Below are 18,036 nucleotides of genomic sequence, written 5' to 3'. Positions count from 1 at the left end.
TCCGACTCCAGATTGCTGTCCAGAGCGGTCAAAATGGTGCACTGTGGGATAGCTCCCGGAGGCCAATACCATCGATTTGCGGCCACACTAACCCTAATCTGACATGGCAATACCGAATTGAGCGCTACCCCCCTCGTCGGGGAGGAGTACAGAAATCGGTTTAAAGAGCCCTTTATATCGATACAAAGGGCTTCGTTGTGTGGACGGGTGCAGGGTTAAATCGGTTTAACGCTGCTAAATTCGGTTTAAATGCATAGTGTAGACCAGGCCTTAGATTCATTCAGGTATTTTGGCTCAAGGCCTTACCGTACCCTACAGGAAAAAAGAGGCATATATAGCTTAACTCACCCGGACAGCTTTGAAAACCTCAAGCTAAGTTATTATCTTGGAGTCTCTGCACATTTTTGTGAAAGCCACATTTACTGACTGCTTTGCTCAAGGCTTCCTTGACCTCTCTGTTTCTCAGGCTGTAGATGAGAGGGTTTACCAGGGGAGTCAGGACTGTGTAGCAAAGAGAGAGCACTTTGTTCAGGTCTCTCAGTGTATCACGTTTCGGTAGCATGTAGACAATCATTATGGTTCCATAGAAAATTGTCACCACAATGAGGTGGGAGGAGCAGGTGGAAAAGGCCTTTTGCCTCCCAATGGTGGAAGGGATTTTCAGGATGGTGGCAATGATACACACATAGGATGTCAGGGTTAGTAGGAATGGAGGCCCAGTGAATACAGAGACTATTATGAAATCTAGCACTATGACCTGGTGGGTGTCACTACAAGAGAGTTCCATCAGTGGGATGGGATCACAATAGAAATGGTCAATTTCATTCGGGCCACAGAATAATAACTGTGATAGGAATGAGATTAAGATAATTAAAGCCAAACAACCATTTAACCATGACCCAGCAGCCAATTGGAGGCAAAACCTGCTATTCATAAGAGTTGAATAGTGCAGGGGTTTACATATCGCTAAATACCGATCATAAGACATCGCTGCTAGGAGATAGCATTCTGTACATGCCAGAGAACCACAGAAATACAGTTGTGTGAAGCAGCCACTGACTGAGATGGTTTTGTCCCCCGTCAGCAGACTGGCCAGCAACCTGGGCAGGATGGTTGAGGTGTAGCAGGTCTCCAAGCAGGACAAGTTGCCCAGGAAGAAGTACATGGGGGTGTGAAGGTGCTGGTCAGCCACAATGAGCACCACGATGAGGGTGTTCCCAGCCACGGTTGCCATGTAGATCACTTGGAACATCAGGAAGAGAAGAATTTTCAGGTCAGGGAGATCCCCAAATCCCAGGATGATGAATTCTGTGATGGCCGTTTGGTTTCTCCAGTCTCTGTCTGCCATGGTTTGAGTCCAGGAACAATAAATCAAGCTGTGCAATTGAATTGGAAGAACATAGAGTTCAAAGTTAGTTAAGTCTCATGAATTAATTCCATAAATATTTGGAAACTCCCCTTCCTGTCCTGCTTACACGCTGAAATTTTAAGGCTTAATTTTAGAGTTCAGAGCAAAGTGCCAGAAATCTCTGTTTATTTCTCAGGGTTTGAGAGAAGATGGGTGAGGTAAAACCTTTTATTGGACCAACTTCTGTTGGTGAGAGACAAGTTTTCGGCTATGCAGAGCTCTCCAGGGTTTGGCAGACAGGACTCTGGTTCCACTGAGGTTCTTGTCTTTCATCATTCTGCAGAAACAGGACTTTCTCATTAAAGAGACCTGCAGTTACCTGAAGAGATGAGCTGGTGCATGTGATCTACGTTTGGAAAATGGGCTTCCCCTTCAATTTAATAAGTGTAAATGCTCTCTCATATTTGTATTCTTTCTTCATGCTTTTCAATATGGTCCCACTTCAACCTTTCTCCCACTTGGTTCATTTTGTCCTCCAAAGCTTTGTAGCTAACAATGCTCTGTGTGACTCTTAATTATACAAGTCTATTCTACATCATTTTTTAGTCTAAGGATCCTTTGTGGAAAATATTTTAGATCATGGACAAACACCAGCCTACATTTTTGGAAGATGCCTGTCCAAGGTGATGGGCTGTTATAATGTACAGTAGAACCTCAGAGTTACGAACTGACCAGTCAACCACACACCTCATTTGGAACCGGAACTACGCAATAAGGCAGCAGTAAAGACCAAAAAATCCCCCAAACCCGCCAATACAGTACAGTACTGTGTCAAACATAAACTACTAAAAAAATAAAGGGAACATAAAAAAAAAGATGTTACAAGGTGAGGAAAGTGTTTCTTTGCTTGTTTCATTTAAATTAAGATGGTTAATAGCAGCATTTTTTTTCCAGATAGTAAAGTATTTCTGACCCTCCTCCCTCCTTCACTTCCTGTACTCTGCTGCCATCTAGTGTCCATTTCTCAGCATGACAGCCTATTACTCTGCTATCCTGTAGTGTATTCTTCTTTTCGCTTTCCCATTCTTAGCTCTTATGTCACCTGGTGCCCATTATTCAGTATAAAAGCCCATTTCTCACTACTCAACATCTGCTACTACCCACAGTTCATTACATAGCATCGAGGTCCTTTTCTCTTTAGTGCTCTTTACTCACCACTTATACACCATGATACAGCTTCACTTCCCTTTCCACTTCCCTCGGTTGGTCATTTGGCAGCACAACATCTCCTTTCTTGCTCTTCCTCCTTGGCTGCTGTTCACTGGGCAGCACCACTACACCTGTCCCATGCCTCTGCCCTCTAGTGGCCCTACACAGCATAATCTCATCTCTCCTCATTCCTTACTCACTGCCGGGTGTGTGCTGTTCCAAATTATAGCCACTAGGAACCAAATCACACAACATCATGACTGCAACATTAGTGACTACGAGACAACGTACAACAACAGTGGTTTTCAAAGCATTAGCAGGGGTTTCCCATCCATCCAGTGCATTTGTGTTGATGTGGAGTCTGCTTCCAATGGAAATACATAGATTGAATCTACCGTGACAAATCCCCATTGCTCTCCAGGCTGAGATTCTCAGAGGCGTCTAAGGAAGTTAAGAGTCCAACTCCCATTTCAAAGTGATTTGGGTTCCTAACACCATTAGGTCCCTTGGAAAATCCTTTCCACAGTGTTGGACCCCTACCATCATCACCATTGCCCAGCTCTTCTACCTCTGGCCAAGCCCTGATGTGCTCTCAGTGACTGAGCCAGCACTGCCATGTTAGGCATCACAGGGGTTCTGCCCGGTAGGTGGCAGCTGCTTCCTCTCGCCATAGGTTGCATCACGTCCCGAGGAGAGGGCCCTGCATGTAGCAGAGCTGAGTAAGGCACCTGGGGCTGACTAGACACTGTGCCCTGAGAACTATCCCTCTCGGGACATGTGCTTGTTGCAGTGAGTTTTGGGGACACTCATTGTAACAGGTCCCCTCCCTTTGAACTTCTCTGTGCAGCTGGTGACAGAAGAGCAGCTGCTGCCCTGCAGGGCTGTAGGAAGAGTCCCTAGTCAGTGACCGTTTGACAGACTGAACTGCAGAATTAGCCTCAGATCTCTGTGTGCCCTGGCAAAACCCTATCTAGGTCTGGACAGTCCCTTTGGACCTGGCATGTGCATCTACTTCTCTGTGGTTACCCAACCTCCCCGCCTCTAAGGGCCCAGTGAGCCTGGTGCTGTGGCTTTGCCGGAGCTGGTCACAGCCGGGTGTAGCCCAGATAAGAGCTATGAAGCTGTTCCTGGTGAAGTGTCCAGAGGTCACTGCTGGGGCCTGGTTGTTTGCCTCTGGCCTGTGAGCACAGTGAAGGTGGTTGATTTGCAGAGGGCTATGCTGGCAATAAGCACAATTTCAGTGGTGGCAGATTTCCCAGGCTTACGTCCCCATCTATGCTGCACAGGGAATTACTATTTTTATTTTCCTAACATTTATTTTGATCAAAAATGGCTTTTTTACAGATCTAAAATATTGGTTAAAATTTTGTTTCCATTCTGCCTAGTGCCCAATTAATAATTCCATGATGAGAACCTGGTTATGGCCACCTCTGTCCCTGGTCCTTCCACTGAGATGGGAAACACTGAGTGCTAAGATTTACAAAGAGAGTTTTCAGCTTAATTTTAATGGGGGCTGATTGCTCAAAGCACCCAGGCAGTCTTGAAAACCTCAAGTTACATTATTATGTAGGTATAGCTGCAGGTTTTTGTGAAAGCCACATTTACTGATTGGGTGAATACAGAGACTAATATGAAATCCATCAATATAACTTGCTGGGTGTCACTGCAGTAGAGTTCCATCAGTTGGATGACATCACAATAGAAATGGTCATTTTCATTTGGGCCACAGAATATTAACTGTGATAGCAATAAGACAAAGATGGTAATAGCCAAAAACAAACAAACAAAAAACAAAAACACACCAAAACCCAACATTTAACAGGGAGCCATAAGCCAATTGGAGGTAAAACCTGGTATTCATAAGAGTTGAATAGTTCAGGGGGTTATGTGTCGGTAAATACTGATAATAAAACATCGCTGCTAGGAGATAGCATTCTGTATATGCCACAAAAGCAAAGAAATACAGTTGCGTGATGCAGCCATTGACTGAGATGGTTTTGTCCCCAGTCAGGAGACTGGCCAGAATCCTTTGCAGGATGATTGCGGTGGAGCAGGTCTCGAAGCAGGACAAATTCCACAGGAAGAAGTACATGGGGGTATGAAGATGCTGATCAGCCACAACAAGCACCACGATGAGGGTGTTCCTGGCCACAGTTGCCATGTACATCACCAGGAATATCAGGAAGACGCTGTCCCTGAACTCAGAGTCTAGAAATAATCTGGCATGTGTGATCCGGGCTAGTAAGACTCTATCACCACTCGCCACCCCATTGAAAAGTCATGGAAGACAGAAGATATTCCAGAAGACTGGAAAAGGGCAAATATAGTGCCCATCTATAAAAAGGGAAATAAGGACTACCCAGAGAATTACAGACTAGTCAGCTTAACTTCTGTACCCAGAAATATAATGGAGCAAATAATTAAGCAATCAATTTGCAAACACCTAGAAGGTAATTAGGTGATAAGTAACAGTCAGCATGGATTTGTCAAGAACAAATCATGTCAAACCAACATGATAGTTTTCTTTGACAGGGTAACAAGCCTTGTGGATAGCGGGGAAGTAATAGATATGGTATATCTTGACTTTAGCAAGCCTTTGATACTGTCTTGAATGATCTTCTCATAAACAAACTAGGGAAATACAACCTAGATGGAGCTACTCCATATATGGTGGGTGCAAAACTGGTTGGAAAACCATTCCCAGAGAGTAGTTATCAGTGGTTCACAGTCATGTTTGAAGGGCATAACGAGTAGGGTCCTGCAGGGATCGGTTCTGGGTCCGGTTCTGTTCAATATCTTCATCAATGATTTAGATAATAGCATAGAGAATATGCTTATAAAGTTTACGGATGATACCAATCTGGGAGGGGTTGCGAGTGCTTTGGAGGATAGGATTAAAATTCAAAATAATCAGAACAAACTGGAGAAATGGTCTTAAGTAAATAGGATGAAATTCAATAAGGACAAATGCAAAGTACTCCACTTAGGAAAGAACAATCAGTTGCACACATACAAAATGGGAAATGACTGTGGAAGGAAGGAGTACTGCGGAAAGGGATTGGGGTGTCATAGTGGATCACAAGCTAAATATGAGTCATCAGTGTAACGCTGTTGCAAAAAAAGCAAACATCATTCTGGGATGTATTAGCAGGAGTGTTGTAAGCAAGACACAAGAAGCAATTCTTCCGCTCTACTCCATGCTGATTAGGCCTCAACTGGAGTATTGTGTCTAGTTCTGGGTGCCACATTTCAGGAAAGATGTGGACAAATTGGAGAAAGTCCAGAGAAAAGCAACAAAAATGATTAAAGGTCTAGGAAACAAGACCTATGAGGGAAGATTGAAAAAATTGGGTTTGTTTAGTCTGGATAAGTGAAGACTGAGAGGGGACATAATAACTGTTTTCAAGTCCGTAAAAGGTTGCTACAAGGAAGAGGTTGCTACAACCCCTGAGGATAGGACAAGAAGCAATGGGCTTAAATTGCAGCAAGGACAGTTTAGGCTGTACATTAGGAAAAAACTTTCTAACTGTCAGAGTGGTTAAGCACTGGAATAAATTGTCTAGGGAGGTTGTGGAATCTCCATCATTGGAGATTTTCAAGAGCAGGTTGGACAAACAACTGTCAGGGATGGTGAAGATAATACTTAGTACTGCCTTGAATAAAGGGGACTGGACTAGATGACCTCTCAAGATCCCTTCCAGTTCCTTGATTCCATGATTCTATGATTGGGGCTCACACTGAGCTGGATCCTCAGCTGGTGTAAATCAAAGTAGTGCCATTTGTGTCAGTGGGGCAGATCCTCAACTGAGGACCTGTAACAAGACATGGATCTCACGCTACATCTCTGTGAAAAGGTGCTATGAACGCTAACTGGCTCTGCGATGGGAAGGTGAGGCTAAAAGTGTTAATATTCACCTGAAGAAGAGCTCTGTGTAGCTCAAAAGCTTCTCTCATTCACCACCACAAGTTGGTCAAATAAAAGATATTACCTCACCCACCTTGTCCCTCTAATATTCACAAATCACATTCATGCCCCTGTTTAGAAGGTGGTATAGAAATGCAGTCAGGAAGATGGTGCTCACCTGTAACCACAGAACAGCCCAAGCTTGAAGTGATGAGCTCTTGTTTCTCAGGGTTCAGCGGCCAGGACTCAGGATCCTCAGCTGTGGTTCTTGTCGCTCCTCTTTCTGCAGAAACTGGGAGAAGTGTAGAATGGTGAACTTCTCTTTTCCCTTCCCTTTACTTCAAGAATAAGGGGGACATAACAACAAAATTTAAAGGTGGGCAACTTAAAATCTAGAAAATGCAATACTTGTTCATCCAATGTATAATTAAACTGTGGCACTCACTGTGATGCTGGCAGACCAAGTTCTAGCTCATGCCAAGGTCCCCCCTGTTTCAGCAGGACACTAACAGATACAAAGGTGGAATCAGTCTGGCTCACTTGTGGGTTAATATTGATAAAATCGGTTCTAGAATTATAACAAAATGTTTAATGTTTGGACTCTGTTGAATGCTTGTCAGTTGCTGCCTGCATCAATCTCCCCTGTAATGTCGGTTCTATATTGTAATTTAATATTTGAGCGGTTGTAGTGAGCGTCTGTGAGTATGAATCATCACACAGGAGAGGGAAGTTAATGCGTGTGAAAAGTTGCTCTTCCACAGAACTTAAGCCTTGTCTGAAAAAGGAAACCCATCAGTACCAGTTAGGATGACCAGATAGCAAGTGTGAAAAATCAGGACAGGGAATGGGGGGTAAGACAAAGTCCCAAATATCAGGACTGTCCCTATAAAATCGGGACATCTGGTCACCCTAATACCGGGTGGGCTATGGGTGGATATTACAACTGGAAACTCCCTACAACAAGATTGAGAAACAATCAACAAAAGGACTAGAGCAGGGGTTGGCAATCTTTCTGAAGGGGGGTGCTGAGTCTTCATTTATTCACTCTGATTTAAGGTTTTGTGTGCCAGTCATTCATTTTAATGTTTTTAGAAGGTCTCTTTCTATAAGTCTATAATATATAACTAAACTACTGTTGTATGTAAAGTAAATAAGGTTTTTAAAATGTTTAAGAAACTTCATTTAAAATTAAATTAAAATGCAGATCCCCCCAGACCACTGGCCAAGACCTGGGCAGTGTGAATGCCGCTGAAAATCAGCTCGCCATAGGTTGCCTACCACTGGACTTATTGTTCTGCTCTCCTCCCTATGAAGATGATTCATGTGAGTAGATTTAGTTTGCAGCTCAGAGCAGATGGCGGGAGGGGGATAAAAACTGCAAGCAAAAGGATCTAGGGATCTCTAGGCTGCTTGGATGCTCGGGGCAGTGTGTTTCTAGGCATTCGCAAGCGATGCCTGCTGCTTAGCCCGGGTTAGTCCTAAAGGTCAAATACAGCTTGCTGCTGAGAGAAGCCTGTATTACCTTTTAAAATCTGAGACTGTGACTCATTCATGGGTCTGTTTTCTTGCTTTAACCTTGTAAATAACTCTCATTTCCTTTTCCTATTTAATAAATCTTCCTATACAGTAGTTCACTGTAGGATTGGCTCCAAACATCATCTTTGGTGTGAGACCTAAAGTGCAATTGACCTGGGGGAAGTCAGGAGTAATCTGAATATTGCTTGCATCCGACGAAGTGGGTATTCACCCATGAAAGCTCGTGCTCCAATATGTTTGTGAGTCTATAAGGTGCCACAGAACTCTTTGTTGAATATTGCTGTGATCGTTGGCATAAGGGGCTGTGTAACACAGATACACTCACCTGGGTGGCAGCACAGAGCGGTGCAGCCAAGAAGACTTTCTGGGAGGATTCTGTCAAGGCTGTTAAAGTGCCTGAGGAGTTTGCACTTGGCGCAGTTGGTCGGTGAAATCTAAGTTTAGACCTGACAACCAATGAGGGGTTTGTGTCCTAGTTTGTAACAGTCTGCCCTGAGTTTGGCACTCACACTCTTGCATCCCCATTGGGAGCATCACACTCACTGCCACAGGAAGTCATTGATATGAAGGACTTAACTAGATTCCAGAAGAGATTGGATGTTCCTGATAGTCATATAAATATCCAGAGTTATCATAATAATGGCAACAATAGAGATTGGGTTAACCTCCAAACCATGAGGTTTAATAACCATTCCAAAACTAACTATTATAGACCAATATGACACATGTGAGGGGAGATTATCCCAGAACTGCTATTGCAGTGTTCTTACATTTGCCTCTCAAACATCTAGTACTGCCTGCTCTCACAGAACGATACTGGACAGGATGGCTCTTGCGTCTGTTCTAATCAAGCAATTCCTATATTACTACATTCTCCTAGAGCGATACAGAGAAATCCCAAATTCCAGTTAGTTCAATAATCTGCTCTTTTGATATTTCAGCCTCTGACAGGCTGTTCCCTGAAAAAAGTTGACCTGGCACAGATAACTTGTAACACTTTTAGGTGAAGATCAATACAAATAAATCATTTGAGAGGAGGTTGTCAAACTGTCTATAGGATTGCAACATTAATTCTAATAGGAGATTAGGACACCCAATTCCTAGGTGGCTTAAAAATCTCAACCATAGCACCTAAGCAATGTCTATATCTTGTTTATTCCCTGGGTTCAGCTGACTCATGGATTCTCTTGCAACCCATGACTTAGATATAGTGAAACAGTTTTTGTTATTTACTTTTAACTAAAACCATTTGTTTTCCAAATTCCCTCTCATCCTCCTAATTTCATTCTTATACTTTACCCACCTAACATGCCATTTTAATGTTCCTTTTTATTAGCTTCACTTAGTTTTGATTTCCATTATTCTATTCCAGGCTTCACCCTACTTATCCTGAGCCAGATCCTTAGCTGAGGACCTGTCACAAGGCATATATCTCAATTTCCCCATTGTTAAATGGTGCTATTAACACCGACTGGCACTGCTGTGGAAAGGTGTGGCTAAAACTGCTAATATTCACAGAGACAAGGTGAGTGAGGTAATATCTTTTATTGGATCAACTTCTGCTGGTGAGAGGGACAAGCTTTTGAGAGCTAGAGAACTTATCTCTCTCTCCAACCAGAGTTGGTCCAGTAAAAGATATCACCTCACCCACCTTGTGTTTCTAATATCCTGGGACTAACATGGTTACAGCAACACTGCAAACAATATTCACAAAACACATTTGGAAGGCGGTATAGAAACGCAATCAGGAAGAGGGTGCTCACCTGTAATCACAGGACAGCTCAAGTTTTGAATGATGACCTCTTATTTCTCAGGGTTTGGTGGCCAGGACTCGATTTCTGCCACTGAGGTAATTGGGTCTCATCATTCAGTAGAAACTGGATCTGCTCAGCAAAGACACTTGCATTAACCTGAATAGACAAGCAGCTGCTGCGATCTGTCTTAGAACATGTTCTTCCTCCTCCATTTACAGAGTGCATGGAAGGCTGCATCTCCTGTGATTCCACCTCTGAAAAGGTTGAGCCTGGGGAGTTAGCGCTGTGTTTTCTGTGCAGACAGTACAAACAACTGTCCTGATGCAACCAACCTCCCTCGCCCAGAGGAATCGCCTTTCTGCTACCAGCTGTATGAGGTCATTGCTCTGCATGGCTGAAATATAATGTAGTGCCCCTGGAGTGCATGGCCATGCAGAGACTGAGACTACTCAGCAATCTTTACTCATGTCAGTTGTCCCATTGCCTTCAGTGGAACAATTGCATAAGAAACAATGTCTCAGCTAACTCAAGCCTGCCAGATTGGGTGCTGAAGCCGCACAGTTTAACAGACACACAGGACACTGAATGTAAAGTAAATGTATTCCATAGTTTGCATGTGAAAGATTTGGATGAAAGAATATCTCTCTCCCACTCACACCCTCAATGGAAATATTTCTCCCAAGCAACTTTGATGTTATCAGTAATTACTAATGTTTGTTTATTTAACACTATTCTCACCCTTCTGCTGAGAGGCAGCAGAATTCAGGGTCTTGCAAATTGGTTTCCCATTGGAAAACCAGTGATGTGGAGTCTGGGTAGTTTCTTAGCATAACGTGTTTGTTTTTATACTATATACACCAGTCCTGGAACAGAGATGGCCACAGACAACATGCCAGAATCCTCCTTTTAGGGATCTCAGCCCATACATCAGGAGCAGGACTAGCATGCAAGGACCTTCCCCCACACAATACTTTCAGCCCAGGACCCTAAGGGTGAAAGCTGGGTCATCACCAGTGAGTGGGAGCTAGGCAAGGCAGGGTAATTCTCTGTATCACCTCTCTGACAAGTATAGCTGTGATTCTCTTTAATGCTGTTGCATCATGAACTAACTTCACATATTTTCCATGCAACAGCCCCCTGGGCTGCATCCTAATAGCTATTGCAATAGCTTCTCTATAGTTCCAGTGTGGTTCCTGGGATGTGCCCTACGGGGTCTTGACCATTCTGTGTGTTGGAGTCTCATTTCTGAGAGATTCCTGCCTCTCCCAACGGAACAGAACATACCGGACTGGGAGAACTAGTGGGAAGCCACCAGAGAGGTGGGAAGCACAATGTTCTGTTTCCATAGGAACATAGGAATTGCTAGACTGGATCAGCCACAAGATCCATCTAGTCCAATATCCTGACAGTGGCCAGACTCAGATGTTTAAGAGGAAGGTGTAAGAACGCCACAGGAGGCAGAGGTGGGATAATCTGCCCCCCTTATAGCTCTCACCTGGATCTCTAATACTCAGAGATTGGCTCAAGTTCTGAAGCATGAGGTTTAGTATCTTTTCCCAGAATGTTGGTTATCATTAATTAGGATAACTCTGAACATTAGGTAATAATTGGAGATACACCAATCTCCTAGAACTGGAAGAGACTGAAAGGTCATTGAATCCAGCCCCCTGCCTTCACTAGCAGAACCATTTTTTGCCCCAGATCCCTAAGTGGCCTCCTCAAGGATTGAACTCATAACCCTGGGTTTAGCAGGCCAATGCTCAAATCACTGAGCTATCCCTCTCCCCATGGATTAGTCATGCAAATATCCAATCCCTGACATTCCAAACATGTTAAACCAACCTGATAGTTTTCTTTGACAGGGTAACAAGCCTTGTGGATGGGGGGAAGCGGTAGATGTGGTATATCTTGACTTTAGTAAGGCTTTTGATACTGTCTTGCATGACCTTCTCATAAACAATGAGACCATTGTTTCTTGTTCTGTCATCTGCCACCACTGAGAACAGCTTAGCTCCATCCTTTTTGGAACCCCTCTTCAGGTAGTTGAAGGCTGCTATCAAATCCCCTTCACTCTTCTCTTCTGCAGACTAAATAACCCCAGTTCCCTCAGCCTCTCCTCATAAATCATGTGATCCAGCCCCCTGATAATTTTCGTTGCCCTCTGCTTGATGCTCTCCAATTTGTCCACATCCCTTCTGTAGTGGAGGGACCAAAACTGGACACAATACTCCAGGTGTGGCCTCACCAGTGTTGAATAGAGGGGAATAATTACTTCCCTTGATCTGCTGGCTATGCTCCTACTAATACAGCCCAATATGTCATTGGCCTTCCTGGAAACAAGGCCAAACTGCTGACTAATATCCAGCTTCTCATCCACTGTAATCCCCAGGTCCTTTTCTGCAGAACTGCTGCCTAGCCATTCGGTCCCCAGCCTGTAGCGGTTCATGGGATTCTTCTCTCCTAAGTGTAGGACTCTCCCCTTGTCCTTGTTGAACCTCATCAAATTTCTTTTGGCCCAATCCTCCAATTTGTCTAGATCACTCTGGATCCTATCCGTACCCTCTAGCATATCTACCTCTCCCCACAGCTTAGTGTCATCTCCGAACTTGCTGAGGCTGCACTTCATCCCATCATCCAGATCATTAATAAAGATGTTGAACAAAACCAGCCCCAGGATTGACCCCTGGGGCACTGCGCTTGATACCGGCTGCCAACCTGACATCGAGCCATTGATCCAATCCATACTTCTTTAACTTGCTGGCAAGAATACAGTGGGGGACTGTATCGAAAGCTTTGCTAAAGTCAAGATATATCACATCCACTGCTTTCCCCATATCCACAGAGCCAGTTATCTCATCATAGAAGGTAATCAGGTTGGTGAGACATGGAATTGATGAATGGACTATAAGGTGGTTAGAAAGCTGGCTAGATTGTCGGGCTCAACAATCCCAGTTCCCTCAGCCTCTCCTCATAAGTCATGTGCTCCAGCCCCCTAATCATTTTTGTTGCCCTCCGCTGGACTCTTTCCAATTTTTCCACATCCTTCTTGTAGTGTGCGGCCCAAAACTGGACACAGTACTCCAGATGAGGCTTCACTAATGTCGAATAGAGGGGAATGATCATGTCCCTCGATCTGCTGGCAATGCCCCTACTTATACAGCTCAAAATGCCGTTAGCCTTCTTGGCAACAAGAGCACACTGTTGACTCATATCCAGCTTCTCATATCCAGTGTTCTGGAAGGTGCATCAGAGAGAGAGTGTGTGAGCATTAAGGGAGCCTTAAGACAGTTCTGAGCAGACTCCATGTCCTCAGCTCAAACTGAGCATGAACCAATTGTATTTCCCGGGTTGGCAGACAACCTGAAATTCTAGCCCCAAGACAGCTCCCTTAGCCATAGTTGTCCCCTGCCTGAGTGCACCCCACCTCAGCCAGAGCCCTTCCACTCTGCCTGACCCGGAGCTCCTATCTCCCATTTCCAGGACCTTCCTCAGCGTGCCCCACCTCAGTCTGATCTCCTGTAATTCACCCTGAGGCCTTTCCTCAGTGCCCCCACCTTTGCTAGAGCCCATCTGTCTCTCACTCTCCCCTCCTCAGCACTTCCTGCCTCAGAGAGATCCCCCATCTCTCTCACCTCCTGCTCCTGCCTCTGGCTTCCCACCTCAGCCACAGCCCCATGTGTCTCACCTCATCCCCTCCATCTCCCACCTCCCACTTCAGTGTGACCTGTCTCTCACCACCTGCCTCAGGGCTACCTGCCTTTGCCTGAGCGCACACCCCCCCGCCTCTCACTTCCCGCATCAGCCTAATCCCCCACACTCCTCGCTTCCCACCTCAGCCTGAGCCGCCATCTCTCACCCCGACCTTGTTATACCAATAAAATAAAAACCATCAGGATCTTATTAAAGGGGATAAGACATTTATGTCACATTTATTGTAAACATAATAATAAAACAAAAGATAACAGTAAACAACATTGTTTGACTACTTATTCCTATCACTTACTTTTTTCTTATATATATATATTCATTCACACAATCATCCATTCAGGTTCTGTATAGATGTTATAGTTACCAGCCTGGGAGTTGTTCATGACAGAATACTGGCCAGGTATCCTGTCCATGAGAGTGGAGCTGAGTCTGTGTCAGATGCGCACCTGATGCTCCTGGGGGGTGGTAGCAGAACCAGAGACTCAAAGTTCTTAGTCTTTAGAGTCCATTTTTATAGGGATTTATTCCTATGTCCGTCTATGGGAATTGCCTCATCCTGCTGTTGCTGAATCAGTCAGTAGATGGCACATTCCTGATGGCTCCATGCTGTCAGATGTTTGTTTTTCTCATCCTTTGAGATGGTGGGGTGGATTCCAGTTTGCCCTCCGGGGGTCAGCTGGTTGTTCCCACTTGCAGGGCCGGTGCAACCATTAGGCAAACTAGGCAGCTGCCTAGGTCGCAAAGATTTGAGGGCGCCAAAAAGCGGTGCCCGAAATGTCTGGGATGCTCACCCGGTGCTGCGGCTTTGATCAGCTCCAGCTGGCCGGGAAGTGATGTCATTTCTCCTCTGGCCGCCGGGGGCGCTGCACTGCTCCCTGCTGCTCGGGCTCTTCCCCAGCCCCCGCCCCCCCGCTCAGCTCTGCCCCCACTCCCCTGAGCTCTGCAGCAGGGCTGGGTCTGCATACACAGAGGCCCGGCCCCAGTCGCGCCACCGGGGAGTGTGGGGGAGTGGTTCCCCCTGCCCTCAAAGCCAGCCTCCCCCAAGGCCTGCCCCCCCCCACGAAAGCCTGCGTAGGGCCCCAGAATATCTAGGGATGGCCCTGGTACCCGCCACCCTGCCTGCAGCCAGCCCCCACTGCACCCCCTGCCCTGCCTCCAGCCAGCCCCACACCCCCTGCCCGCAGCCAGCCCCTGCTGCACCCCCACACCCTGCCTCCAGCCAGCCCCTGCTGCACCCCCCCTGCCCTGCCTCCAGCCAGCCCCTGCTGCACCCCCCCGCCCTGCCTCCAGCCAGCCCCACACCCCTGTCTCCAGCCAGCCCCACACCCCCTGCCTCCAGCCAGCCCCTGCTGCATCACCCTGCCCTGCCTGTAGCCAACCCCACACTCCTCCCCTGCCTCCAGCCAGCCCTGCACCCCCTTGTCTCCAGCCAACCCCTGCCGCACACCCCCTGCCTGAAGCCAGCCAGCCCCACAACTTGTCAGGTTATTCATTTATTTTCATTAAATATGTAGACTAAATAATGAAATTAATAAATTTTCAAGCTGAATGTGTATTAATTCTAATGAACAATGCCAAATTATGCAGTATTCATTTTTGAAAGTTTATAATCGATGCTCTGGGGGGAGGGGTGGGGAACGCAAGGTGGAAGTTTTGCTTAGGGTGCAAAGTATCCTTGCACTGGCCCTGCCCACTTGACACCTTCTTATGGGGAATCACTTTCATTTCTACTATAAACCTTCTTTAATATCCCTACAAGCTAACCTATCACCCTCCTGCCTAAACAAGAGCCCCCCCACCTCTGACTTCCCCCCTGAGCCCCTTGCTTCCCACCTCAGCCGAAGCCCCCCTGCTCCTCCCTTACATTCTAAATAGATAAACCAGAGCAAAGGTGGGAATGGAAACAGAGGTACAGCGAAGCAAGGTGACTTTCCACAGGCTACCTAGCAAATAAGTGGAAGATTCAGGAAGCAAATGTGCCCTTAGCCTGGGAAGGAAGGAAGGACAGCTATACTGTCTAACTGCTGCTGCATAGGATTACTGATGACAACTTAGCATGGATACTGTACTGGATGAGTGATATGCATAATGGAGGTCAGAGGTCAGCAGAATCTCGGGGGTGGGAAAGCAGCTGATACATTATAGAAAGACCTCTCTAGAGGGGTGCAGAAAATGCAGGATAAGAAAGGGTCAGCTATAGAGCAAGATTCTCAGCTCTGGCAAAACTTGAATAATTCTGTTTATTTCAATGGGGCAACGCTGAGGTACACCAGCAGGGAATCTGGCCCACTGTCTCCTTCAGAGCTACAGCAGTTTACACCAGAGTAGAATATGGCCCGTAATGTTTTATTGGAGAGCACAAGGAAAGGGATGTTATACTTCACAATGACCACTAGGTGGCAAGAAGTGTATGAGGGGGAAGGAGGGAGAAAAATAGTCAGCTATATTGGCCACTAGATATCTCTTCAGGATTCCTAATGGAAAAGATATTTGTTCTTTGAGGTGTCCGGTAGATGACAGTACTGTCAGGAATTAATAATGGACAGCTATTCCATGAAATAACTATTACAAGGCAGCAGAGGATGAATATTAGCAAAAAGCAGTGGATTGTAATGCACCATCATACTGCACAGTCATCACTCCAAAAGGTAAACTAGAGCTTCATGATGATATGAAACGTCCCCCGACCCCCGAGACTCATTAGGCAGTTTCTCTAAATGCAATTACATTTGGGGAAAAACAAGTCAAGACACATGAGGAGACACAAAATTATCCGTATGGTGATGAGTTGAAGTGAGACCTTATTAAAAAGTTTTGGAACCAAATTGTACTTATTTAAAAATTTGGAATTGGATAAGAAACAACAATCTCCTACAGGGATCTGTAATCAGATATAAGTGGATGGTCTTATTCATGCCCCAAAACACTAGTTTAATTCAGGTCAAAATAGAACAGCTGTCATCTGAAAGAAAATTTACTGATAGAAATGCCAACTTCAGGGAATATAGACAATACACTGTGATGCACAAATACAGTGGTTACACAGACTATACCACAATATTTGCATAGATTGATGTGTGTACACACATCTGTACATGTGTAAATTGTGCCTCTACACAAACCACTCTCCTCTTCTGTATGGTTTTAGATAGCCTCAAGTTTGCTCTTTTCTAAATCTCGTAGAGCAAGTTCTCTTGAGTTCAAGTGATAGCCAAAATGATAACCTTGAATGGCAAACAGGAAGGCTGGGATTTCCAAAGGAGACTAAGGTAATTACACACCCAAATCCCAGTTGGATATGGATGCTTAACTCCCTTGGGCTCCTTTGAAAATTTCAGCCAAATTTAAGGTGGTCAAGGATTAGTTCCTATGTAAGACCCTCATCTGTGCAGTGCCAGGATATTTAGGATTGAGAGGTGGGACTCAGTACAAACTTATTCACAGCTGCCTTACCCTCCCTCCAACCATGAATACTTGGTCACGCACAACGCTTTTTCTGAGTGTTCTGCTTTATTGGAAGGTGCTCTGTGCAGGTAAAGGTAGGGAGGAAGAGCTGATAGTGTGTGTGTGGAGGAAATACTAAGAAGGAAATCAAAGATCTCAGAAACATCTAAGGCACCAAAGTTTAATGTCCACATTTCATTTTGCAACCATGCAAAGACACTTCAAACCCAGCTGGACAATAAAGGCCCCAGTTATAAAAGTACCTTCTCTAATTTCCTAACCAAAATGTTTCCTGAATGTTTTCAGACCTAGCTTTGAGAAATCCTCAATGACACTGTGGAAGAATATAGACTCAGTCAAAGAGATTGTTAACAAGTCCATTTAAGACTGTGGTCTATCCTCATAAGAGGAGACCATGAATGATCAACAGCACTCAAGCCTGAGGACCCTTCAGATGTCTCCTGTGCATTTGGGAGAGGTAGGAGCATTTTGGGAATGAGAATCTCAACATGCAGATGTGGTAAATGCTTTTTGTAGAATGAGGTCCAGCAAATGACACTTGTACTTCTCCCGTAGCAGGAGGCTACCACAATAGTGACCAGCAGGGGGTGGAATCTGTGTCCAGTTAAGAAACGCAGCAGTGATCAAGATGAAGAGACACACTCCAGGGTGTTTGTTACACCCCTCTCAGCTCCCATCCACTGGTGATGACCAAAGCAGGAGATTGCTGATTGGCCCAGGTGTTGTCCTCACTAAATCACAGGTGGGTCCCAGGTAACTGGCTCAAACCATCGATCTGGAGTGTGTGCCACAATTTCCCTACCTATGTTTTGCTGCTGTTACTGTCTGGGCTGCTAGTTTTCAGTGGGAGCCAGGCCTCCTGTCTGGGACTGGCTTGGGTTACACTTTGGGCTCAGCTCCCCATCTTGTGCTCTCGCTTTTCTGCCAGGTCAGGGTTCTTGCCTTGCTCTAAGACCCTGAGCACCTTTGTCTTGTTTTGTTTTTTGTGGTCTGCCTCACTGCCTGCACCTTGCCCTCTTGGACCTGTTTATGGAAAATTCCTCTTGCATCTCAGGGTTCTGTCCTCTCTTCACATTTGATCCAGCAGGATCCTTTCCTTTTCCGCCCTGGTC

The 18,036-nt window shown here is 45.4% G+C and overlaps 1 protein-coding gene across 1 annotated transcript; it reads right to left on the bottom strand.

The window, feature by feature from the left end:
* Positions 1-367: 367 nt before the first annotated feature.
* On the bottom strand, positions 368-1,283 carry LOC123346968 (olfactory receptor 6N1-like). The gene has a single exon (XM_044984403.1). It carries the CDS (start codon positions 1,250-1,252, stop codon positions 368-370), a length of 885 nt encoding a protein of 294 aa, XP_044840338.1. The 5' UTR covers positions 1,253-1,283.
* Positions 1,284-18,036: the final 16,753 nt, after the last annotated feature.

Source organism: Mauremys mutica, chromosome 12 (genome assembly GCF_020497125.1).
Source record: "Mauremys mutica isolate MM-2020 ecotype Southern chromosome 12, ASM2049712v1, whole genome shotgun sequence".
In the NCBI taxonomy this organism is placed as follows: domain Eukaryota; kingdom Metazoa; phylum Chordata; order Testudines; family Geoemydidae; genus Mauremys; species Mauremys mutica.
This window is presented reverse-complemented; position numbering and strand designations above follow the sequence as displayed.

Coding starts and splice junctions, on each gene's coding strand:
- LOC123346968 (XM_044984403.1), bottom strand. CDS start 1,252: ATGTTCCAAGTGATCTACATGGCAACCGTGGCTGGGAACACCCTCATC.